Source organism: Pseudomassariella vexata, assembly GCF_002105095.1.
Source record: "Pseudomassariella vexata strain CBS 129021 chromosome Unknown BCR38scaffold_12, whole genome shotgun sequence".
Lineage (NCBI taxonomy): Eukaryota > Fungi > Ascomycota > Sordariomycetes > Amphisphaeriales > Pseudomassariaceae > Pseudomassariella > Pseudomassariella vexata.
This window is the reverse complement of record NW_024467967.1, coordinates 499022-525212: the sequence shown is the minus strand read 5'-3', so window position 1 is coordinate 525212 and position 26191 is coordinate 499022. Positions and strand designations below refer to the sequence as shown.

The 26191-nt window shown below is 49.9% G+C and overlaps 6 protein-coding genes and 1 non-coding gene across 7 annotated transcripts; 5 read left to right on the top strand and 2 right to left on the bottom strand.

Moving 5' to 3' along the window:
- The first annotated feature begins 494 nt into the window (after window positions 1-494).
- BCR38DRAFT_52969 (fungal-specific transcription factor domain-containing protein) lies at window positions 495-3205 on the top strand. Its single transcript, XM_040865445.1, has 6 exons — window positions 495-735; window positions 800-827; window positions 893-902; window positions 963-1727; window positions 1778-1888; window positions 1950-3205. The coding sequence occupies exons 1-6, from the start codon at window positions 678-680 to the stop codon at window positions 2754-2756; spliced, it is 1779 nt and encodes a 592-aa protein (XP_040712485.1). The 5' UTR covers window positions 495-677; the 3' UTR covers window positions 2757-3205.
- An 87-nt stretch (window positions 3206-3292) lies between these two features.
- On the top strand, window positions 3293-3737 carry BCR38DRAFT_52943 (uncharacterized protein). Its single transcript, XM_040865444.1, has one exon. The coding sequence runs from the start codon at window positions 3372-3374 to the stop codon at window positions 3621-3623; it is 252 nt and encodes an 83-aa protein (XP_040712484.1). The 5' UTR covers window positions 3293-3371; the 3' UTR covers window positions 3624-3737.
- Window positions 3738-4734: 997 nt separating this feature from the next.
- On the top strand, window positions 4735-8077 carry BCR38DRAFT_350694 (fungal-specific transcription factor domain-containing protein; the record flags this gene model as incomplete). Its single annotated transcript, XM_040856590.1, has 3 exons — window positions 4735-4841; window positions 5050-7826; window positions 7893-8077. 3 exons carry the CDS (start codon window positions 4735-4737, stop codon window positions 8075-8077), a joined length of 3069 nt encoding a protein of 1022 aa, XP_040712483.1.
- Window positions 8078-9215: 1138 nt separating this feature from the next.
- Window positions 9216-9882, top strand: BCR38DRAFT_398122 (uncharacterized protein). The gene has a single exon (XM_040857684.1). The coding sequence runs from the start codon at window positions 9299-9301 to the stop codon at window positions 9470-9472; it is 174 nt and encodes a 57-aa protein (XP_040712482.1). The 5' UTR covers window positions 9216-9298; the 3' UTR covers window positions 9473-9882.
- A 2520-nt stretch (window positions 9883-12402) lies between these two features.
- BCR38DRAFT_t276 lies at window positions 12403-12505 on the bottom strand. The gene has a single exon. It is a non-coding gene; the product is annotated as a tRNA-Thr (tRNA).
- Window positions 12506-13153: 648 nt separating this feature from the next.
- Window positions 13154-14461, bottom strand: BCR38DRAFT_398120 (uncharacterized protein). The gene is made up of 3 exons (XM_040857683.1): window positions 14001-14461; window positions 13474-13951; window positions 13154-13416 (listed from the first exon to the last, which is right to left on the bottom strand). Exons 1-3 carry the CDS (start codon window positions 14389-14391, stop codon window positions 13290-13292), a joined length of 996 nt encoding a protein of 331 aa, XP_040712481.1. The 5' UTR covers window positions 14392-14461; the 3' UTR covers window positions 13154-13289.
- Window positions 14462-25264: 10803 nt separating this feature from the next.
- BCR38DRAFT_443755 (uncharacterized protein) lies at window positions 25265-26122 on the top strand. The gene has a single exon (XM_040860900.1). It carries the CDS (start codon window positions 25651-25653, stop codon window positions 25909-25911), a length of 261 nt encoding a protein of 86 aa, XP_040712480.1. The 5' UTR covers window positions 25265-25650; the 3' UTR covers window positions 25912-26122.
- Window positions 26123-26191: the final 69 nt, after the last annotated feature.

The following is a 26191-nucleotide window of genomic DNA, read 5'->3' as shown; positions in this document are numbered from 1 at the left end:
ACGCTCTAAGTGGTCGGCCCCGGCTCTGAGCCGAGTACCGAGTACCCCGTCAATAACTTCAGGATGCTTGCCAAGCTCAAGCTGGCACGGGTTGCATCTTCAACCCCACAAGTCGGGGACTGTCTGGGACTGTCTTTCTCCACCTCCCCTCATTTCGACCTGTGTCAACATCAGGTGCCCTGGCAAGTTCTGATGTCAGGGACAAGGCACGTCGAGGGGCGCCTGGCGTCCCATCGGAGCCCCTCACTCCATATGTTTTCAAAGCCATTTTTCCCCAAGCCACACAGCCTTGGCCCAGAAGGGCATGGTGATCTGCCGTTCATCTCGTCAACTGGTCACGATGATCAAGCCGAGAGTCTTTGCCAGCGAGCTACTAAATGAATCGCTCCTGCGAACCGCTCGATCTGGGTGTTGCTAGCCGAATCAATCTCTCCTCATTCCAAACAACCTTAAAGGCCTTGGGTTATCCACTCCACGTTGTGTCCAGCCTCCATTCAGATCAAGCATCAAGTAGCTAGCTGCGGGGTCACAGTAGCGGCTCCAAACCGCTTCATTTCCCTTCTCGTGTTCCCCGTTCACGTCAAAGCCGTCTTCACCGGACTTGTTAAGGAGGACCCCCACGCGTTAATGGTCCTTCCGATATATCATGCCCGTCCTGCTCGACTCCTGCTGGCAAAATGTTGCTATACACTAGAGTAGCGCCACCAAAGGTTCCAAAGAAGCGGTCCCGTGCTGGTTGGTAGTCACGTTCTTAGGGCTCCCACGTTTCGCCTCATCTGGAGCATACGCTAATCCATAGTTCTCCTGCACACAGGGTGCACATTCTGGTATGTTTCCCCCCGTTACCCTGAACCTGTTGATAGTAAGGGCAAAGTTCTAACGCGCCACTCAGTAAGGAAAAAGTAAGCCAAGCCAGAGCCCTCGCCATTGGTCACATTCCTAACCCTGTGTCTGGCATATAGAAGAAGAAATGTGACGAACATCGACCGTGTTCGCGATGCTCTGAGAGAAATCTCGAGTGCACATACGAAGCGGTTAAGCCTCGTCAGCGAAAGAAGCCAGACTCACAATCCTCCTTGATGAAGAGGGCTTCAACATCGGATCCATCGGGCGATGAGGAATGGCACCTGCACGACACAACCGACGACTCAAGCGATGTCACCTACATCGGCCCAGTCGATATCAGCGTAGACAGCACCCCGCTGTTCGCTGACGAACTTGTCATGACCCCAGCCGCCGAAGATGTTGAGGGCCCGACCCAAGATTTAGTCCGAGTGAGGTCCAGCCTTTCGTCAGCTTCTACTTCACACCAACTCTCTTTGCCGCCTGACTTGGCCATGATTGCGCCTTGTCCTGTCCCGTCTCCGATATTCGAATTCTGCATGCCAGTATTTACAGAGTTCTCGGATCGATCCAATCGTCGAGGCTTGGTCAATCATTTCTGCAATGTGCTTTCTCACCTCATAGTACTATGGGAGGAGTCTGGAAACCCTTTCAACCAGTTGGTGTTACCACTCGCCTACGGTAGCCCCCCGGTGATGAACGCTATTTACGCTTTGGCCAGTGCACACCTCGAGTACCGTGGCGTTGAGACCGGTGGTGAGAAGTCGTTTTACTTTCACAACGAGGCTATACAAGGTCTAGCGCACCTGATCGAGAAGGGTGGCAAAGTCAATCGCAAGGACGAGCTTCTGGCAGCAATCATGCTTCTTGTGTATTACGAAGTGGTAAGTATCTCTATTCCGCGACAGTATCTGTATGTTAATCATTCTCCAAGTTGGTCCAAAAGGGGCGTTCAAACATCGTCGATGGGCATCTTAAGGGTGCGTTGACCATCATGAGCTCATCTCAGCAAAACTCAAGCCCCGCAGGGACGTTCCTCGAACGCGTATGTTCGGAAATTGCGTACCCTAATTTTAGTCCTGTCAAACTGACTGTACCTGAATCAGGCTTTCCGCTTTTATGATGTGATTACGGCGTTGTCTCTGGGTACCGCCCCGCTCTCATCCGCCCCAGCTGCTGGCCGTTTGACCCCGTGCCCTCTCGTAGACATCGCTCCCGCCTCGTCCACAACCAACGTCGATAATCTCCTCGGAATGGCGACGACACTGTGGCCCATCATGCACAGGCTTTCGAACCTCCTTTCGCTTAAAGCCGAGCTTGAGAATGCATTGAAGAGGCACCAATCGTCTAAAGTTGCCGTCTTGCGTACAGAATTCGAAGCAACATCACAAGCTATCGAGGTTGCCCTGAAGCGGTGGCAACCCTCTCTACCCCCTCAAATACTCCTCGAAGACGGCACTTTGAAGAACACGGATGGTGAAGAATTGCAGAATCACCCCCTTTCGTCAATCCTTCACAACGCACTAGCATACCGGCACAGTGCGTTCGTGTACCTATATCGCACTATCTACGGTTACCTTCCTGGACATGAAGTGGTTCAGAAACATGGTCACGAGGCACTTGTTCATTGCGTCCAGGCAGTTGCCTTTAGAGGGCCAATGGGCGCCTTGCTATGGCCCCTATTTGTGGCTGCCTGTGAAGCAATCAGCCCGGAAGATCGGAAACTGGCAGAGCAGGCCTTCGTCGAAATCGACATGCACCAAGGAATGATCAATATCGACAACGCCTGGGGTGTTGTGCGCGAGGTTTGGAAACAGCTTGATATCTTGAGCGTCACACCGTACGGAGCGAGGGATGCTGATCTTTGGCGGAGAGTGAGCAAGGAGATGGGCGTCAGTATTGTATTTGGGTGACGTCTTAAAAAGTAAATTTTCTGTCGGGGAGGGTGGGATGGCGTACCAGAACAAAGAGTATCGGCAATTGACGTCCAATAAGCGCATGATGGATTACTGAGCTGCAAGGGCAGTCTTACAATGTGTGCTCGAAGGCGATGTGGCAGCGGCTCGGATACGAAAGCATGTGCAAAATGCGGCTAGGAAACTGGCAGCATGCGATACTTGATATGATTAATCATCTATCAGCGGCCGTTATGACAAAGTGCGGCCCGATGTAAGAGAGCAAACCACATGACACTCAAAGGCTGTGACCACAAAAAGATACAATTCCAGAATCAGCATCGGGATTTAAGGCTTCACGCAGCCGGCAGCTAATAAGAGCGTTTCACTGTGGTGCCTTTAGGCTATTGTCGGTGGCGGCATCCTATTGGATAGTAGCACTCGAGGGATGTGAGTATCCGACGTGCCTGCGACATCAGTTCAGCAGAGCTGCCGTACAGTGTAACTATGGAACAGTTCTCCACATAATTGGCCATTATTACCTAGATCACGGAGTACGCAGTCTCCAAGCTCAGAATCGACGATACCCGACATGACGTTGGGGTGCAGGTCACCCTCTTGACCAAGCTTCAGATGCGCGGTGCAATGTCGTGGCACCTTTTGTTTTCTTTGCTGTGCAACCAAAACGACGGGCCAGAGGCCCATGCTCGGTTGGTCGATCACGGATGGCATCAGAACCTAGTTGTGGGGTATTGCACAAGTGCCGCAGCCTCGCCAGAAGTCATCGCGCAATCCCATGCCGGTCAGGTAGCAGCACATCTCTTCAGGCTGCATGGCAAGGGAGAGGGGAATTGCAGCCAGCTAAGCTTCATGCCCAGTTACTAATCGAGAATACGCAGATAAGTGTCACGATAATGGTGGTGGGAGAACCAAGAGATAGAGCACAATATTGACGTCGCCGACCGCCATCCGCATTTGATAAGGCGAATGGCGCTAGTTCAACCGGTGTCTGTCCTCCCTCATCTCGTCCCAAATTCCCGGCAACAAGCCAAACTTCCACCCTGTCTGATAAGTGACAACTGCTGTTCAGCAATGTATCTACCTGCCTGATGCATGCTGACTTGGAACGGGACTGTAGTCGTATTTTATTTAAACTGGAACTGGGTGATTAAGCGAATTCTCTACTTTGCATACGGCATATTGTCAGCAAATTGCTGCAGCAGCTTCAGTGGCATAATAAACAAATTCCAATTGAACCCCGACCCCAGCCCCCTGAAGCCCGAGACTTTGCTCCCGCTGCTCCCACATCTTCAGTGGGCACTGTCCCGTTTCCAGTCGTCTTGTCGAGTCGAGTCTTAACCCTTCCCATGATTAATATTCACCCCGTTGACTGGCCCTGCAGTTCAACGACGATCCCAAATCCTTATTTCTACGAACCCGTGTTTTCCTCGTCAGCACCTCCAGCTTATCTACATCGGCAAAGCGATACCCGTAGTCTCTAAACTGGCACAGCTCAATCCACCTGGCAGTACTACTTGCTTGCTTACACCAACCATTTCTGCCGTGCCCGACTCTCCGCAACCAACCCGAATTTCTTCTCCGATCAGAAATGACTTCATTCATGACCACCCGGAGAAGACCTCTGGCGTCGACGCGCCGCATCCTCTAGCCAGACCGGAGCCTCCCATTGTTGGAAAGGAGGATAACTGTAAAGGCACGGCCACCACACACGGCTTTCTTTTTCGCATAGCACCAACGACGCAACATTCTCGTTGAACACAGCCAGCGAGCAAGCATTGACGCGACGAGTTACTCCATAATCCCAAGTCGTGCAGTGTGCACTTTTGCCGGGAGGAGACGAAACCTGTCGAAGAAGCGACCATCCCCTCCATCATTTTCGCCCCATTTCGCCGCGCCAAGTCAAGCATCATGGTGTATTCTTAGACTTCAGCCCACCATTCATTGACAGACCACGCTCAGCATTCTCTTGCGCATGATGGCAGCAATCGTCAGTGGTGGCGCTGGGGCTCCCCCGCTCAAAACGATACGTTTCGTCAATAATCAGGGCCAACCTCCGCAAAAGCGACGGAGGATCAATGCAGCGTAAGCTTACTCTCAATCCTCGTGCAGGTTTCAGTGCTTTTTCATTACGACGATTGGGCCTCGGGTTCTGTACAATCCATCCGGTTCCCCTTCCAAGCTCCCAGAGCTTTGACACCTGGATGGAGGAGGAAGAGACCCACTGTTGGAGGGGCAGCTCTGAAGCTCCCAATCGAGACAAATGCGCCTGCTAACCATGTCGCCCAAAAAGGTGCTTGACATGTCGCAAGAGGAAAACGCGCTGCGCAGGCGAACATCCTACCTGCTCGACATGCGCCAAGAACGGACATGATTGCCTGGGATACTCGGATGCGGCAGAGAAGAAGCGAGACTCCATCAGCGGTGCGGGACATGGTGGTGTCGCAATCGACCTCGATGACGAGGACTTCCTCGAAGAGGAGCCAGAGGACGACCGGACACACGGCAAGGCGAATAGGAATGGGAGTAGACCGTGTGGAATGGTGGCAAGCACGGCTGCTTCCTCGCGGCGCATATCTGAATCGGGCCACCAGCGTGCGAATGTTCTGAGCGCTGCGCGACCAAAGACGGATAATGTCGAGTGGGACGATCATGGGAAACTCAAAGTAGTCAGGCGCCCAACCAATCCGCGAAACGCGTCGATATCAACCGACGATGGCAGGAGCCCTAGCACTCGATCGCCGGTGCAGCACCATACCGAAAGTCATCGTGTTCCCTTCTTCCGCTACTTTGGGCCCACGGCCATCGTGCCAGGCTTCAAGCAGATGGTGGTCAAGGTACACGATAGGCGGAGAAGCTCCATGTCGGCGACGTCGCCGGGCTCGGGCGGACCTCCTTACGTTGGCCTCATGAGCTCGGTCGCCTCGGACCACGATCTAGTCCCACTTGAGGATATGCCAGTATATGACCCCAACGACTCGAGTCCCGTGCCTGACTTGATTATGCACCTGGTCGACACGTTCTTCGTCCACCTAGGGTGCAACTACCCCTTCTTACGCCCCAACAAGTTTCCAATGCTCGTAAGGGAAAAACGAGTCGAGCCGATACTCGTCGATGCTGTTTGCGCTCTCGCAGCCAGATTTTCAGACCATCCGATATTTACCAGACAAGATGGTAAGCTATCCTCGGCAGACTTTGGTCATGTATTTGCCCAACGAGCAAAGGCCGCCACTGTGGATACTTTTCCCTGCCCATCAGTCGCCGCTGTGCAAGCATGCTTGCTGATGGCCTATGAGGGCTTTGGTGCAGATCAAGACAGCGCTTTGTGGATGTACCTGGGCCTGGCGATCCGCATGGCCATTGACCTAGGTCTGCACAAGAAGGACGGGGTCAAATACCAAGGAGACAAAGACCCCTGGTTCACCCGGCAATACCACCGGAAACCAAGTGACTCCAATCCGAATGAGGTTAAACCCGACGAGGACGAGGACGCACCGAGTCCGCAGGAACAGACGGAATTGGAACAGGAACGAATCGACACTCTCTGGTCCGTCTTCATCCTGGATCGAGTCATCTCCTCCGGGACTGGTCGGTCGGTGACTATGCGCGACGACGACTTTGAACTGCCCTTTCCCAAGGCTTCAGATGATTCTCCCAAGTGGCCTGATCCGTTTCCCAACTTGATCCAAATTATTCACGTGTACGGTCGCGTGTCGGATGTCCTGAACAATATCAGGAGTGCCAAGGATCTGACGCAGGATAGGATCAACCGGCTGGTACAGATGGAGCAGGAACTCACAAAATTACATCAAAAGCTCCATCCACGATTACGATTCGATGCCAACAACTTCCAGGAATACGTTCGTCGTGGCCAAGGCACGACCTTTATCTTACTCCATTTCTGGTTTCACGCTTTGATTACGGTTCTCCATCAGCCGACCCTCCTTGCACCTCTCGAAAAGATTAACCGCATGCATGAGTTGGTACCTCACAGTCGGGAGTTGTCCATGTCCAGTGCGAAGACCATTGTAGACATATTGGCCTTTGCGCGGCTGCTCGACCCGAAGAGTTTCATTGGCAATCCGTTTACATCTCAGCCGATATACATAGCGGCATGCGCGTTTCTCGCACAGTCTGTTGCGAACTCTTCACAGCCAGTCTCTCGCGACTCGACCCCTCCACCAGAAACGAAACCCGCCGGCATGGAAAAGCCCTATGGAGCGCGGGGTGACTCAAAGTCGGCGTCAAGACACTTTCTCCTCGCGTCTGCTGCAACCCAAAACTACCAGTCGTGTTACAAGGCGCTGCAGCAGATGCATACTCACTGGGGCGGGGTCCGATACATTCTAACCGCCCTTGATCAGAAGTCGGAAGGAATATGGGATTGTGAGACATATACCCGCGAGGAATATGAAAGCATCAGGCAGCCTCGGCGTCATGGCTCAGTGAGCAGATTTACTATGCCTGAAACATATCCTGCGTCGCCAACAGTTCCGCCATTGGCTTGGTCATTGACTGGCACGACTAATTCGCCCAACTCGAGCTTGACATTGTTATATCAGGCTCCGGCTGGCAATGGAACCACTTGCATCATCCCTAAGCCCCCAACTCAGCCCCCACCGCCGCCCGCATCGGCTCCAACGCCTCCGGGTAACATGATCTATGATCCCATCCGGCAAAGCTTGCCGGAAACAACGCAGATGTTTCCTCCAGCTTACCCTCAGCCTAATACATCAGCGTTGCGCCACTCTGTCAATCCGCCCCAGCGAACGCGCCGGGTTTCGAGTGTGTCCAACCATAGCAGGTCTCTTTTGCGGTACGATGGCCTACCTCCAGAGAATGCAAGGAAGACTCCGTCGACGCCAGACCCCAAGCTGCAGATGGCCTTCGCCTCACAGGCCGGCTCTGTAGCCATCCCAACATCGTACACTCCATCATCCCAGCATTCCTCCGGGTATGAACCATCTACCTACCCGACCGGGGCGTCCCCCGCCAGTGCGGTGACGGATGCCCATCCGCCGTCTACACACAGCCACCAGCACTCTCATAGTGGCAGCATTGATCATTCCAGTACCACCCCCAACGGCGGAACATACTCGGACGGAGGGCCGTCCAATTTCGCGCAAAGCGGGATAGCCTCAAGCGGCTACTCGTACCTAGGGCCTTCGGGCCAAGGGATCTCGTTCCAAGTGATTGAAAGTGAGGGCGACATTGGGCAGCATTTGGCCAGTTTTGAGCCCACTGATATGATGGGCTGGTTTGGGGAGTACTTCCCTAATGATGTATTGGGTCTCTATGATATGGCAGGCTCTTCTCTGTAGAGCCGCCCTTCTCTTGATCGTTGTTTCCCTTTTTCTTCATGGGAGCTGTTGGATCATGGCCTGTGCGATATCTTATCTGTTCATCTATCCATATTACGGAAGTCTCTAGGTGTTGGGCTCACGATTTATGACTACTGGGAGTTGCGGCGTCATGTTGTCAACCTGGACTCTGTCGAAAAGCATTTCATGGTCGGTATCAGTGCTGTTGTGAGGTAGGTATTCGACTGTCATCGTTCGTTGATGACATACCTGGCGCTCGAGGAAGGCATGGCATGTACCGGATTTCTGGAAATACGCCGTTTACTCGTGTTAACGACTTTCATGACGGTTTGCTTCGCGGCTGGGTCAATCAGGGTGTTCGGGTACAATTCTGGGACAATTCACGTTCGGATGCACAAGCCGTAGACTCATGTTGCGACCAAGGACTTTCTAGTCGTTGAATGGTGACGAGATATCGGAACAGATGAGAGGTAGCAATACACGAAGCGACCCAATGAATCATCACAACTTTTCTTGAAGCATGATTAGATGTCAGATGTTTCAACTCGCCCGCAGAGCCGCAATCCGTCTGGCGTGGTCACCCATGACGACTATACCGACTAAACGACATTACCGTTGCAAAGGGATAGTGATCAGCGAATGTCCTCCAGATCATAATCAATTTCGCATGATGCACCTTGATACGTTCGAGCAAGTTATGCAGCATGTTACTACATGTATGCGATGTGATAGTGCCCAAAGCCTGTCGGGGCTAAGTAGCACGCGCAAAGTTCTAGCTGCATACTCTTTGCTACTGCTGGCTCAGCACACGTTGGTCAGACGTTACTATTGGCAGAATATATTCTACATTCTGAAAATATGGTGATGTGATCCGCTTTGTCGTGAACCAAAGTTCGGTCCGTTGGGGCTGGAATGGGTTATCTTGCAGCGTGTTACGAGCACCATACCCTCCGTCCCTCGCGACTAAGTAGCTGCGAGTCACGGCCCTTGCGATGACCCTGCAACGTTCTCGTCATTGATACAGTCGCTCGGTGGCATTTCGCTGGGAATTTGCCTGATCAAGCCGCCGTCTTGTATACCTCACGCTAATTGCATTATTAGTGATTCTCGAGAGCTTCAGATTTACAATGCACATTTCAGAGCTCTAAGACTATTTTGTTACCTCAGACTTAGACTCAGCAATTCGGCTCCCAGATATTCTGATTGGAATTGCAGCGCGAAATGGGCCATCATGCTCTCGTATTCGGTGCCTCAGGCATCCTTGGGTGGGCGGTCTTCGACCAGATATTGAATAATCACTTCAAAAAGGGCATATTCAGCAAGGCGACGGCACTTTCCAACAGACCCCTGAGCAAGAAGAACGTAGTATGGCCAGTCCTCAGTCCTGAAATGTGATATTGGCTATCGTAGATGGTGTCGACCTCACCATAGGGACGGTTGAAGACTTGAAAGAGACCTTCCTGAACCTTCCTGAAGTGTATGCCGGACATCGATACTGTAACACACATTCAGTATTTCGGTTTACACATATTCATCTAAAATTTCAGGTTCCAACTTTGCTGGCAATCAACTTTCAATCTAGCGTATGCGTTTGATCCATATTTCCCGACGAAACTGAGATCAACCTGAGGATGATGAGAAAGGCCTTTGGCGCAGCCGAAGCTCTGGCACCAAGACTGCGATACTTCACCTTCCCACTGCTACGAAGGTATATTCGACCTCCATTTTACATATGTTACAGAACATGAAAAAATCTTACGTTTCCACACGGACATGGAATTCGTTTACCAAACCGTCCCTTCGAGGCGCCTTGCAAGGGGGAAATGGGTGATATCCCTCAAGAATTCCACAAAGAACTCTTCAACCAAGTCCTCCACATCGATTTAAATCGCATGCGACGAGGCAAAAATATGGAAATGAATTAGATTCGATGCGGGCTGGTGGTAAGTCGCTCAAGTCACACGACTCCATATAAAGTGTCAGCAGTAATCGAGTTTGTTAGGTAGGTACTGTGGGAAATTGTGGCCTAAGGTGTAGAGGGGTACGAGGCAGACAGGCACGTGTTGTAGTATTTAGGGACCCCTCGGGGCCAACTTGGGATGGGTCCCTCACGCACCTTCATAGTACCAATACTGACCCTAGTACCTGGATTCCGACAAGTACTGCATTTGCTGTTACTGGTATCCTGACCCCATGCTAGCTACTGTCAGCCCTAGAATGCGGGGGAAGAAACTCTATACCAACTTTCCTTACTTTTTCAAAGGATTAGCAATGGCTTCAATAGGACAATCTTGTCAACTGCACTATTCTGGTGATTAGAGTCTCACATAAAGGAATACTCGTGATCATGGAGAATTGTAACGCGTCGCAAAGTTGTTCATTGCGCCACCCCCTTCCCCCCTTCTCCCCCAAAGTCAGCCGCTAAGCTAATAGCATATTGATTGTCCGCTCGTGGAGTTCCGCCCTGCTCCCGGTCGGCAAACAATTTGGATTGACGTGAAATACTCTCTTCTATCTTGGATTTCTGCCATCAAATTTTCATAACAAACTTAAAAAGACTTCCCCCTGCCTTGGCTGTAGCTAAAACTGTTCATCTACTGACTTGCAGACACGTGTTTTTGGAGGTTATTTACGGATGAAATATGCAGTCTGTCTCTGGAAGGATCTACAAGGACCTGTTGAAGTCCAAGGACGCACTCTTGGAAAGAAGAGATGCAGAGGTCACCAACAGCAGAAGACAACAACAGGGATGAAGTAGACAGGAGGACTATGAAGAAATTATTTGTTTTTCCGGCTGTTCATGATGATTCGTGCCTGTTGAGGCCTCCACCAATAAAGTGTCCAGCCTATCTCTACTATCTCTACTATACATTTCAACCATACCCTATTTATAGGTAAGCTTGAGTCAGTGCAAAGGTCTCCAGCAAATTGGGCGACGCTCTCATGTGGCACAAACTTGTCTTGAGTGCGACTGGTCGATAAATAAAATGGGACAGACCCTCCCATAATAGAATATGAAGCTATATATAGAATGGCCTCGAGATTTGGGGGCTTCCGTGTTCTACGCATGGCCTTTCATGGCTGGCACATTTAAAGCCTATACATGCCATATCCAGGCTATGAACGTTTGTGATCACTATTTGAGAAAGAACACCATTATAATCATTATTGTCTCGTACATTACACAGGTCGCTTATCATGCCGGAAAACTCCTTTACCTTCCGGTCATGTAGCAGACTCTTCTGCACTATTGCGGTATACCTCATCTGAAACACCACCACAGGACGTTGTAGTACGCATTTCAGAGTTCCTTCCTTCGGCTAATAACTGACTTGACGATATCCAATCCGGGCCATTTTTGGCTGCCTTTGCAGCTTTGTGCTCCGACCGCCCCCAATTCGATTTGTTCCTGCAGACTCTAGAGATGCTCTTCAATCATTACGAGGCAGAATTCTCGGCCTACTTACGTATGAGCTCTGAATGGGAGGAGGCTCAGAAAAATTGAAAGTTTCAAAGCGCTACGGTTCCTGGAGATGCGGCATGAATATGGTCAAGTCTCGGTGCATCTAGAGGTGACCAGGAAGGATATGAATGGAATGGCTGCAGAAAAGCCACGTCTACATTTCGAGATCATTTCCAAAGCCCAGGAAATTATTGACATGCAGGAAGTATTAAAAAAATATATTAAATACGCCGTAGGTGTTAACCCTCGGTACCTCTACAAGTACTCCCTTAAGGGGCTATAGATGATATAGCGGGCCCTTAAGCCGCGTCGGGCGGTTATACAGGTAAACTTGTAGCCAAACGACTACTAAACCTCCTGTCCCTCCCTAAGTCTGTGCTACAACCCCTGCCTGAACTACCGATAAGTGTGGTAATGTGGCACTTAAATTCGTCCTCAGGGGTGGGATGCTGCTGATGTGCAGAAGATGCTCGACTATTTTTTTGTCGCGACAAGTCGTAGTATCTGCTAATTGGGGTTCTCGTCGAGCGTATACATCTCAACCATACGCTCAAGTGGATAGACCGTAACGTGGTCAGACGCTCGCAAGAATCGCGGCGAGAGGGCGTGCTGCGCGCCTTCTATCGTGAGGGGACGGGTTCGCCGACGAGCGTTATCGGAAAGGCGAGGTCCGATAAGGGGTCGGATTAACGATTCGAATTCTGGACCGGCTGTCGAGTTATATTCCGCCGACGTAGTGCTTGACGGTCGACTGGCTAGGATGCTCGTAATCCTAAACTGCACCAATCTCCCTATTATCGCTAGGTAGGCGAAGTCAACAAGGTGGGCAGCGCGCCGTAAGGGTTGACTAAACCCCCTTGTGTGTCAGCTGCGGGATTCGAACCCGCGACTCGTCACCGACCCAAGTGGGCGAGGCTCAAATCGGGACTTATCTACCAGCGAAGTGACCAACTACACCAGCCGACAGGAAGTATTAAGATCTGCTTCAAGTGGCCAGACCACGAATGTCCGTTTCAAGTGTACTTACTGTTGCGAAAGCTTGTCTATTGAGAGCGAATGTAATCTATACTAGTATGGAGCCTTTCAAAGCCATATCCAGCTCAACATGTATATTGTCCTTGACGTTCCACTTGGATGTTTGCAATCTGTGGTCCGCACGCCGAAATGTTAGATAAGACCTTGACCATAGACTAGTTGGCTCAATTTATACGGGCAATTACTAATATAATACCTTGATTGAAGATATCGAGTTTGATATCTAATTGTGAGCTCAGTGAATCGACTTCAATTTCCAGTTCGCAGGAATATTGGTCGACGTTTTTACACCATGAGAGAACTTCGCCTGTACAAACGGGAGTTTCTGTGAAATGCATGTCACTGGCGCGATATTGAAAACAAGAAAGGCGAAAACAGCCATAACTGCGGACACGACGAAAAGAGGGGACGAACACATTGTGAACGCCGCATCCGAGGAAGAAAGCTGTTACTGTAAACCTTAACCAAAATCTGCGGAACAGTGCTACTATAACCCAGTGCCCCGGCGCAGTTATATTCAGGGCTAGAATTTGGTGTCGGCCGAGAAACACGAGTCGCTCAGAATTCATTGCAGTAAAGCCATAACGTATTGATTTCTCCAATTCAGCATTTTGACGTCACGTTATCAAGTTGCTCCTAGGATTTTATATCACAAAAGTGGCAGATCCGCGCAATATTGTTGGTGTCGCAGTGTCCACTACTATGTACGTACTATCACGAAGATCCAATTGCCAATGCCCAGGACAGCGTTGGATCCACTTTTATTACATCTTCCAGAGTCTCCTTCCATAGCTCGTCAATGAATTTCTCCCCGTCAGGTCCGTTAAGAAACTCGGCACGCCTGTAAATATGATCAGTATTTTGCGAGACAAAAGCATACTAGGTGAACTTCACGTACGCATCAATCTTGTTATTTTGCATGAATTTGCCATTCGTCTTAGGACCTGCAACAGCGCTTGCGTAAATCAGGGTCCGCGCACCCTCCTCCGGCGTACGGCCGGCAGACTTGCGGACAAGGCTCATGAGAAACTTCAAGTGGATGGGCAGATTCTTATCGAGACCCGTTCGCACAAACCCAGGGCAAATGTTGTTGACGATGACCTCAGAGGGGGCTAGCATGGCCAATCGCCGAACGTGGGCGTTGACCGCAAGCTTGGTGTCGGCGTAGCGAAACCAGGAGCTGAAATTGGCTTCCTCGTCGAAGTGACCCAGAACTGTCTCTGTTGACGTGATAGGCTTCTTGCTAAGGGTGTTCTGGCTGATCTGAGCTGCAGAGCCTGTGTACGTGATGCGCGTTGGCGACCCTTGAGAAGCGGCGGTGGCTCGAAGAAGTGGGAAAAGTTCGAGGCAAATAAGGATATGGGTGAGACAATTGACTACCAGAGATCAGTCATTGGTACACATGAGGCATCTTGTGGTTCTCACCTTGGAAATTCCGCTCGTGCCCGGTCGGGGCTTTCTCATACTTTATCACTACTTGCCCGCCATTGTTCAGAAGAATGTCTAGCTCTTTGACCTCCTTCTTGACCTTATCGGTAAAGCGAAGTCCAGATTGGTAGTCGGCCAGGTCGAGCTCAAACACCTCAATGATGGCGCCTGGATTTGCATTATTGACAACTGGGTCAGCCCGCAGCGCGGACAGTGCTTCCTGTCCCCGGGTGATTGAACGACAAGCGAGAATGACACGCGAAGCTCCCAAAACAAGGTACTGTCGGGCGGCTTCGAGACCCAGTCCAGAATTTCCTCCGGTGATTATAATGGTTTTGCCATCAAGCTTGATATCGCTTGGGGTAGGAGGAATTCGCGACTGGCCCATGGCAGTGAGCTGACAAAATTGAGTCAATGTTCGCTGCGGTGAACAATGTCAAGATGTGATGATTGTGTAGAGAAGACTCAGCGGGGTAGCTCTCTCCCACACATACTGCGTTGCACACAATGGAGTCTACGGAGCTGACTAATGCAGCATCGTCTTTCAAGGGAAACTCGCAGTGTCTCATTCCGGAATTGGGCTTTTGCAGGAACCAGCCCAATCTCGGATATTCTTAGCCGTTGAACCATACATTTCGCTATATTGGTTTGCGCCAGTGTCGGGCCGTTTGATTCGTTCCCGACTGAGCCAAGTTCCACGACAGGGAATGTGCTGTTGTATATTTACGTATCTTGCGATGTGACCTTGATGTGAAGGTAATGTGCCTGTTCTGTGTGATGGAATGATTTTTATGTATGTGCTTTATGATCTGCTCTGCAGAGGGATCTTGACTAAGTCCCAGTGGCTGGTAATTACGTGACTCTTGGTAGGTCACGTAACCCCTTGTATTTGACACACCCCCCTTTAAGTAAGCTTCTATTCGAACTCTCTTCCATCTATATGTTCCTCTACTACGTCGAAATTCTCTCCATATAATTCCCTAAGCTTCCTAGCTTCTATATGTCCTTTGATCTCTACTAATCCGGCCTGTCTTATAAACCTCTTGAAGCTCTTAGCTAGTTGTACCTTACTTAAGACGTCGGTAGGGAAAGGATAAGGAAACAGGGGTAAATCGAGATATATCAAGTAGGCTAGAAGGCAGACCAATATAATACTCACTACTGACTTACCAGGAGTATGATGAGTGGGTCGGTGTTGGTCAAAATCCAAACGAGTCCGTGGCCGAGTATTGGTTACTCTTCGGCCAATAAGGAACTGGATATGCCAAAGTTCGGTGTCTTGGTCGCCTTAAAAAGACCCGAAAACTAACAAATCCCAGGAGTGATCCTGGAAGACCTCGAGATACTGTCCGATAACACACTTGATAGCGGGGAGCTAGTTAGTGTGTACACAGCCACTGTCTGAAAGCCACTGTGGCACTAGGCCATAAGACGTTGACCTTGGCTTGATCGGGAGCACAGAGGAACCCTTCCAAGAATAACGCACTTTTCTGACGAACAAGAGAGAACTGAACCATCTTTTCTGGGTAAGGCAGCTGAATGTCCTCGATCTGTGAATCCAGTTTGATTTTAATTGAGGCCTCCGTGACACAGACCAGGAACAAACAATAGTCGAGTCACTGTCAGATTTGCATGTCGATTGGTTGTCGCAAACGAGGTATACGAACCAGAGGTCACTCAAGCAACACGTCGAGGGTGTGGCGGTGGAGCAGTAGCTTGGCATCGGCCACTCACGGACTCGGGCCACGGAAAGCAGAAGGCTGTCATGCACGGGAGCAGAGCAGGATCGAGGCGTTGGAGATAAAACCTCAGTTTGTAGGTCGCCAAGGATCGAGGAGATGTCAGGGGGTCAAGGTGATGCCAAGATTAAGCGTAAGAGAAGGTCAGGGAAATCCTGGACAGTTGGCGACCTTTCTCAAGTACTTTTTGCATTGCGAGCATTTCCTCCACTGAAGGGTGAATCGACGACGACGCAGGGATTGGCTATCAGAACGTGAATATTGCAAGACACAGAAGAGTGAATCGTAATGTCTATTGTAGGGAGTTCGCCATCAGATTAAGAGTACATCAGAGGGATGGTCTAACCACAATTAATTATCGCCCTCGAAGTACGCTGCCCCGAGTCCACTCCCGAGGCACTAAGGGGGCTGTGATTCGCCCATCAGGACCGAGTGCTGTTGTGGCATTGAGAACCAATTCAAGATAGCACAAGACAGCTATAGTCCATAGATGCCAACAAGGTAAAGATAGCGGGTGAATACACTTCCCACAGCTAAACCGACTGTGTCTCATATCAATGCCCAGAAATCCAAGTAATCACCTCAATATACCTTTGCGGAGGGCGAGGAAATCCTTCGGCGCAGTGCACAGAAGTCACATGGGCATTCTTGATCGACGACAAAGGTTTCCAACTGCCAAGCGGAGCCCCACGATCCTGTGACGTGTTAGCACAAGGAGAGCGAAAATGAACTTGCTCGGCAGCCAGGAAAGACCATGTTATCGACAAAGCGAGGGGTATTGAATGTCAAAACCTTACGTCCGAAATTATTAGTTGGTCTGCACCCAACATCAATAGGATGAAAGCTGAGTGTATGCACTCTGAGTTAGGTAAATACATTGGTCTGGCCGATCGAGTCAATATTCGCCAGGGAATCGTCAATACGCCAGGAACGTGGTGAATGTATTCCCGTCTCGCCAATGACATGGGGAATGGCGAATCTAATCCTCCCTCCCTCATTACTCATGTTAAGATTGCGGGGAAATGACTGTTGGCTAGAAAAAGAATCTGTAGACCTGAATCGTGTCAGCCAAGCCCTTAAGCGTGTTTGGTGCAGGCAAGTGACAGACCAGTAGAGGTCTTCTGACTAGCTGGACATTGATTAATGCTACTCATTCCACTAACTGCAACTCCCTGAGTGCCTGTGAAGATGCTCTCCTGTTGACTCACTAGTCTGTGGATTCACCCAAACTACTGCAGCGGCCTTTCATGTGTTTCTGTCAGCGTCGTTTTTGTCTTTTCTCCAAATATTACATTTAAAAACCACGTTGATTTCAGTTACTAAAATTTAAGAAAGTTTGTAAGTAATAATATGACCCGATACTGGTTACACGACGTACTAACCTATGGATGTCTTGGAATAGGAGGTTAGTAATGGTGCAGCCTAGATGCTGGGTATATAACGTACTAACCTGTGGATGTCTTGTTGGAATAGCGTGTAAATAATTATCCGACCTGAATGCTGGACATATGACGTACTGAATTGTGGGTGACTTGGTACAATAGTATGTAAATGATTTTCCTACCTGGATAATAGATATAGGACGTACTGACTAGTGGGTGTCTTAGTGGAATAGAAGGTAAGTAATTGTCCGACCTGGATGCTAGATATATAACGTATTAACTTGCGGATGTATTTTGTGGAGACACAAACACTTACACAACTGGCTGCATTAGCAAACACAATGTAGTCCTGGCTGTTCTTCCATATATAGGCACCAACCCTGCGGCAGCCGCGGCGGCTAACTTACAGTAAAGTTATACCAACCTGAAACTGGCACTGCTTATTATTCCTTGTGAAGCTTTACTGTTTCGGCAGAGCGGGCAAGTTAGATAACCGTCCCAAACTTCTCCTCGCCCTTTATACCATTCCTCCGGTTATGCTCTATACGAGGATGTAATTATCACCCTTCCTGGCCACAAATTGCCACAGAGACTTAGGGTAAGCATATGGATGTGGTGTGGTGCGTTGAAGACCTGGTCTACGGTGCTTCTCTTGGTAATGACGAAGTAGAGAACCTGCGTGAAGATCACCAAGGCCGCTGTTGGCAGCGGCAGGCAGGACGTGACTCCTTGGTCACGTCCAATGAACTCTCATCATGCAATTCATATGAAGTACACACAAGCTTACGACGAACGCCCTGAAATAGTACTGCTTGGTCGTTCAGTTTGTATTTTTGTACGAGTTATTGAGAAACGCCCTGTGGTGCGGGTCGCATCTTTTTTCTCATCCGTGTTCATGAGGAGCTAGCCAGCCGGCGTGACACAAATGCAAGATAGGTTGGAGAACAATAATGAACTTTCTATCAGTTCGCTTTGGGTGTGGCGTTCGATCTGAATCTAGCCAAAGGGCAATCTCCGTTCGACCAAGAGGGCAATTAGGGTCAGACAACAACCAGGACGGGACGCATTTCAATCACAAATGTAGACTAGTAGGAATACCGGTGAGAGGTAAATAACGCATCCTTCGCTGCTATGTGATCCAGTAGACAGGAGTTGGATCTTGGAGGTCCACTTCCGTCATTCTGCGGCTCGCCTGTTGGTAGTCTCCATCGTGGGAAAAGACCAAATGAAAGCATACCGATTTGGTTGATATTGTTTATAAGTTCTTTGAGGCCTCATGCAGCAATGGAGCCTAATTACCTGTAGTTTCTCCAGCTGATGGGCCCTTTCAGAGTTCTATCTTCATGCCTCCATCATAAGTTGACCGTACATGGGGGCTAGTTTCTGCGGGATGAGCAGGGGGGCTTGAAGATGAGGAGCCTGGTACGCTGACAGCATGAAAGTTGAAACCTGAACGGTCACCTTCCTGGCTTCCTCCAAGGTCTGCTTCACCTTGGCCCAATGAACAACGAGACCATCTCTTGAGAGGCTGGGGCGACGGACTCTGTAGCACTTAGATTGTCAAGGAGGTTAGCAGCGAAGTTATGGGGTGGCGGTGGTGGTTCATGGTGAGTTTTCTGCGTTGTTCGACGTTGCCTGCCGAGTCTTGATCTACGTTCTGGTAGAGTAATATGTGACCAATATTCGAAGTTACAACCCCATCCAGACTCATTTAGTTGGCCAGAACGCATGCGACTCCTCCAAAGCTCCGTCGCCATCGTCTTGTCCTCCCCAAAGACTTCGTCATCTGATGAGACCTAGATCTTAGAGAACCACGCCCGACATTCATAATTCGGTTATTCCTGGGAATAGCCTCAGGATAATAGTATTATCTCCGTGATTTATAATACGATTCTTGACTTGCAAGGCTGTTTTTCAGATCTCTGCGGTATCAAATTCCTCGTGAAGGATCATGCTCCTTCAAATTGGCATTCGCGGTCGGGGTCCTTGTTAACTGACGAGTTGTGTTATATACTGGCAGAAGTCCGATTGGAGCTCTTTTACAATAGCCGCTCTGAGCTTCACCAAATTAACAGAGCGGACATTTGAGTGTTCGTTCAGCATTGCTTTGATGTTATTCTCGGCAGTAGGGACAGCAACTAGATCAGAGCATAATCTTAAGTGCTTACTGATAAATTTAGTGTAAGCTGGACGTCTCATTTATGTTGATCTAACACAGATATAGGGCCCGTGTGTTGTCAGCGACTATGGCGTTGTCTTCTGCGGGACTGTTAGCTTCATACATGTTGTGGATTGGGGACGTATTTTACCCGACTCCATGTATTGGTGGCCCGTATACATTTAATCACCACAGCAACTAATTGTTCCTTCATTTCAAACAGGTCGTCGACCTTTAATTGCACAAATTTATCCTCCCACAGTGAGGCATTAAAGTCCTGGATGGCGAGGTTCCAGGGACGTGTGTCCAGGCTGATGTTACAGTCCTCCAGCCACCAAATCCAAGCAGACACGGTCAGCCAGTTACGCTTATTTGCCCTGTGGATTCCAATTATACTTATCGTGTAACCGCTCTCATCTCAACTGACGTCCTACTTCCCCTAAGTATTGCTCCAGGAGTCTCACGAACAGAGGACCAATCTTTCATGTTCGTCCTGGACCATCCATAAACAACTATTCTCCATCCTGCCGAGTTTATGCATCGGCGATATCTGTTTGAGTTACCGCACAATGTACTAGTGCTATGGTGGAAGCTATTCTACGACTTGGGTTCGAATGCCTACCCAACTCAGTTTTGCTCGTTGATTAAAATCACCAGGGGCATATCAAAAACACTTCCGCAACGGATACTTTCTCTAGTTCCACAGAGTCTCTTCTCTCTGAAGCTCTTGAAGAACAGGGGTAGCCAAAAGGATAGAGTTCGGCTGCTTATGGACGAAATTTCCTATTGATTTATATGTATAAGAAGTCTTTAAGATCGAGGCGTAACTGTTCACGGGATCGACACTAGCAGTATGTTTGACGCGATTGGGTTCACGGATATGATCACGAGGAAGAGGCCGAGCTACCCAAAAGACGTTAGTTTGATATATCGACACACTGACGATTCTAAGTTGAAATTGGTGCGACTAGTGGGGTGTGATTGATCGGCTGGGCAATTCTGTAAGTTAAGAGAATGAGGGACCCTGGTAGGATGACATTATGAAACAGAAGACGCAAAGGGGGCACGGTAATCCGGGTTTCCTCTTGCTGCTCTCTGGCTTGGACAAGCTGAGGTATGCATTGATGGATGACAATCAGGTTTTCGGCGGTGTATTTACACCGAGTCTCTTACAACTATATAATAGGACCTTAAATTCTGAGTAGTGTTGGTCTTGGTACTGTTTTCATCAGTAAATAATGAGATCCTCGAAGGTTTGAAGCGATGTCGAGTTACTCCATTAGAATCTTGCAGGACAAGACGAGTATTGTCCATCCAGAATGTGACCGGGACGCCAGCCTAAGTTGGCAGTGCGAAGTCCACGAGGAACCAACATGGAGCAGGATGGATGAGAGGGTTTGAGGCGAGGAAAGAATAACGATGTCGTTGGTTCTTGGTTGATATATGTAGAAGTAGTTGACCATCAGGTCCAGCAAGCTCAGATGAGAAACAAGTTGGGATGGGGGAAATTTGGAAGGAAATCGCAGAGAAAGGCCGATGCCTAACACAAGGCAACAGATCCAGGCACTTTCGGCGGTAAACATGCGGGTCTGAGGTGCTCTCCGCAACAACAACAACAACCTCCTAAACAAACGACTAAGTCTCAAATCTGTCGTCATGACCTTTGAAATCAGCAATGCTGGCAGAAGCTTTGATTGCAGTCCATAAGCCAAACGACAGTTGCCATATCCGTGTCTTCGGTTGGCTGCAGCTCGCGTATCTGAGTTAACCAATGTAATCTGATCTCAAGACACGGTTACTCGCTCACTCCTCAACGAAGCACAAACAATGTGAGTGTTCCACAGCTGTCATTCAGTTAGCCAGTCAGCCAACCTGCTTAACACAGCGATTCCACTTATCTTCACATCCGCCTTCAGAATCACCACATCCAACCGTTGCCGGTTGAGGGAGTGGCAGAGGCAAGCTGTCCATCCAAGTCAGCGTTTGCCGAAACACATCTCAACAAACCCACGGATAACCTGAAGAGCTCACTTCATGTGGTTGAGATCGATGTCATTACATCAACGAGCAAACGAAGCATTGCTCACCGGAGGTACACGCAGGATAAACCTTCCCCCGTTTCGCAAACCACACAGGATCATCCAAGGCAATTGTTTTTAGACTACCACTCAAATGCACTAATCAGACAGTAAGACATCGTTGCGGCCTCTCGCCTTAAGTTGCAGGTTTTCATACCCCGCGCGAAACCCCACGTAATGAATCGGAACTGTGGCTCAGGCAAGCAATGAACAGGATTGATGGACCAGCCCATCTACATACATACTGTACTTAATTTGGGGTCCGATCTCAGATAGCCATGTCTATCCGTCTAGATCATAGAACATATCTGGAACTACTATGTCGGATAAATCCGGACGGAAACTGCTCACCCTCACTTTCCGTGACCCCACCATACTCCAACGCCATTTGCGCCGGCTTTCTGGGTGCTTGTTTTACTTGCAATGCAACTGCTGACCAGGGATTTAATGACATGAGATCGGGCTGAGTTGTATTGTGCAAAGTTGCAGTCAAGTGCTTGAGTGCCATTCGGGAGGACCTCGCGGGTCTCCGCTAGGAGATTCGATAGTCTTCTATTGACTTGGCTCCATGGCGTCGGGTAGTCAAGCTGCCATAGTTGTCCATACAGACTGCTTGTATGGCATTTCTTGCCAGCAACTTCTCTGACTGGATCGATTTGGGGGGAGGGGGGGTGGTGAACAAACGATAATGTTCATCTTACACGTATGCTTTGATTCCGGGCGTCGTATGCCCGCTTGATCCGTGATTGTTGCCATGTGACCTACCCGCCCGGTCCGATGTGTTAGTTGCAGTGACTTCAAAGCAGTGCCGTTTGGATTGTGATAAAGTATCGCATTTGCTTCTATAGTTGCCTTGGCGTGTTGGGGGTGCATCTGATTGCAATAGCTTCCCGCTACGCACCATCCGTACCTATTCGGGTCACTGCCAGTAATAGCCCTGAAAGGCTTCGTCGCAGAGGTTGTGGAGCAGAATGGAGAGAAGACCGACATGTGGAGATTTGAGTGTTCATCGCCAGCGTTTGACACGGTTGTGCCTACTACCGTTGCCCTCCTGCGTTCGTTGCCAATTTGAGAGAGATGTGCTTGTGGACATCCAGTTAGGGATGATTTTGATGCTGCTGTCGAATCGATGGAAACCCTACCTTCTGGAAAGGTGTCGGTGTCCTAAGCAATCCAGAATTCGTAACAGCAAGGGGAGGGCAAGAGAATTAGCCAGGGTCATGATACGTCCGAAAGTAAAAAATTGCGGACCTCCAAAGTTGCGCATCACGGCCTTGCGTTTTCTCTCATGACGCTAAAATTACCAAGGAGCGCACTGTAACCCTCACAGGGTATTGAAGCGTTGGTTGGGCCTGCCTCGCTCATATTTTAGGCCAGTCTAAGAAAATATGGAACCTCGTCCGACCTGAGACTGGGCACCATAGCGACGGGTCGCCGGTTGGCAATTAACCTATATCTTGGGAAAGGAGGAATTTAGGTACCCAAGTGACAGATCTCCGTGTTTGAGCGACGGCCTCGGAGAGTGTCAAGTCTCCGAAAAGGGTGATCATCTTGTCATGAAACCCGTCAGAGATTCCGAGGTCCAGGAACCCGGAAGCGGCGTACATCCACTCACTACACTACATGCGTGGCATTGACACATGGGACGTTCGCTTAGTGAATGCGGTATGACGACGTGCTCTCATGATCTTGCTGAGCGGCGGCCACCAACAGCAAGGAGAGGCACGATATCCTCGGATTGGCGATGCATGAGATTTTGCGCCTCGTAGCGATATCAGACCATGACGTCTGAGTATAACATCCGCGCGCTTGTTCAATTGACGTAAAAATAGGATCAAGCCTTGTACATCGTTTAGCCGAAGATGAGAGTTCGGCTCAAGTTCATCTCGTCATCGTTGGCGTCGTCGTCGCTATAGATCAAATGAATATCGGCCGTATACTCCTGTCAGCATCTGCGAGTCAGCGGCCTTGTCCGTTGACCTTACAGCCTGACCCATCTCCTGATGTCAAGCTGCCAAAAGCCACGCGTATGCAACTTAATCGTGGGGGCAAATTGCATTCCAGAACTAGGGAATGTAATTTGGCATTGACTAACTTGACCTAGTCAATTCGGGATATTGCATGAACCGTCACGGGAGGTGCTCACCAATTTGCAGTCAAAGCAGGGGTACCGCCGTAAACGCATCTGCGTGCTCTGAAGACTGTTCTCGCCTGGCAACCGTCAACACCACGTAGGCCCAAATTGTACCAATATGTTGACATCCCTGTATCGTAGTCTATCGCATGACTAGTCTGACAGTTTATTTGCCGCCATCACACATTGGGCAGCAAGTGTAAGATCGACCAAAGCTCGGAATCTTCACGATCTACATTGGCCTGCCCGTCAAATACTACCTACCCAAAGGTGGTACTGCGGGGAACCAGGGGTGCGTTAAGGCAACACGGATAACGATTGACATCTGCGCTTGTCAATGTCCACGGGGAGTAAATGCGTCGTTGAACACTTGAGGCCCTGGAAGTCGACTGCTTTGGCGAATTCATGGATAATCGCCACGTGTAGCGGGAATTTGATTCCAGATACGTTGGTGTTCAAATCCATCAACCACGGGTCCGCGCCGGTGAATGGACAGTCAAGATGCGCCGTCAACATGACCGTGATATCGATTGGCACATCACTGCCACTCGCGGAACGGAGGATCATTGCCGTTGAGGTTCTGATGGTACCATCATACTTTGTAGATGTAGTCCGCACTAAGCATTATATATGAGCGGTGCGGTATGTGGGTATGCATACTGCACCTGCTCGCGCAAGTGCTCCGACAGGGGGATAAGCTGCAGCTGGGTGCACCATCGCAGGCGTTCCTCAACGGCAAGGAAGGTCGTTAGACCAAGCGGGTCGCCCATGATGTTCAGATGAATTATTGCAGCGTCGGGACGGGTGGCCCCTGTATCGTTTCGTCGCCATACCCCGCCATGAGTTGCTCGCTGTAGACTTGGTACTTTTTCGAGTAATGAAAGACGCCAAGATTATCATTAGTCAAATGCGTCGCGTGACCTTGAATGATGCCCAAATTCCACTTGAGGAGCAGCGAGGCTGAATAAAAGGTCAAAGCAAAAGGCTTGAATGACCATTACTCGTTATTACCCCTGGTGATCACCAAATCGGGCTTTTTGGGTTGGCGGCTGTCGAGTTGGCCCATGACCCACTTTGGAGTGTGTCTCATCCGTCCCTGAGTAAGGAATGGCAATTCGATACTTGGCGAGGTTGAATTTGGTCCTGCTACACCCTCAGGATTGATAACTGGTTGTTGACTGGTGTTCGAGTGTTAGACTGAACTTTCATTTGCGGCCGGCCCTGGCCGCCACTAATGTTGCACCCCAACATCATCCTGCGGGACGGGATGTGATGCCACTGCCCAATCGACTGACGACATTGGTGTAATGGTGGCCACACCACCTTCCTGCTCGCATCAAGGCGTACGGTGGGGATGATATTGACTGTGAAGGATCGTCGCGCAAAAAGCATCTCGTTCAACAAGCGACAGGCAATTCTGAAAACAGGATGCTTGCGTGTACTTCGCAATTTTCTGGGCTTCGCCGTGTTGGTCTTGATGGTCTCGGACGCCGCACCAATATTCTCATTTGATGCGGGGTGGTGCCTGCCGCACTTGCAGAAGCGCGAGCCTAGGGCGTGCCCTCGCTGGGATACAATTGTGGCGATGTTAATAGTACCGCAGCAAACGAGAGTTATCTATTGATACCTAGAAAGAGATATTGTGAGCTAGGGCAACTCCGCGACTGGGGCTATTGGGAATTGTGCTGTGCAGGTTGTAACTGTCAACTCTTGGCCAGACAGTTTTCCCAGCAACCTATTTGACAATTGCGATGCTAAGAAAAAGGGCTCGAGGGCTGCTTCATCTTCATTGCATTGTGTTAAATCCTGGTCTCCGTGTTCTCCGCCTCTCCATTTATTAAACACAGCAACCGATGGAGTCCTAACCGTGCGCGCGGTACTCCGTCATCACATTCTGGCTATTTTTCGCTACCACCCGGCCTTTCTGCAATGTCTGGCCTTTCAGAGCCAAACATTGCACTGGACTGATGACAGGGGCTCTGGGAAGCGACGCCAAAGGGTGCATCAACTAGACCCGTCGTAGCTAGGTGCCAAAAAGCCTTGCCAGCCATGCATGAAGTACCGCCAGATCGCGACGGCAGGTACTTGTCCCAGCAACATTCCGCGTTAAGAGGTACCCTTCTCTGGCCTCCACGCCCGGGCTGAAGTACACCGTTATGTCGTCTCTTCACCTCTTTGCCTTTTGCTGGCCTTTCCTTGCTTGGATGATGTCGGCTAGCTGGAATTCTATCCCCGACCCTGGCCTTGTCCAATGTCGCTTGAGTGGCCTGCGCAATTGCCCTGCGGAACCTGTTACTGGGGTCGGCCGCCCTGTCCTCTTAAGTCATAATTGGCTTGCTCTGTGCACCGACCCGGCCACTGCTAATTGCTGCGATGCTTCGTCCATCATCCCGGCTTCACTTCCTCCCACACTTTAACCCACTAGACTACTGCACCTTTGGCAAATCCAAACTGGCACGACCCTCAGACACGACGACACGAGCTTGTCGTCTGTTTAGACGGCTCTCGAATTGCATACTGGCTACCCTCTGCATGCATCATCAACAACAACAACAACAACAACAACAATAACAATCAGCAGCTCATGGCGCCCTCCACTTGCGCCTCCTGAGTGTCTGATTTAGCAAACAATTCCGTACCGGCTCCGCATCCCATCGGATAGGGACAGGACAGAGACGCCGCTTGCTGGATAGAATC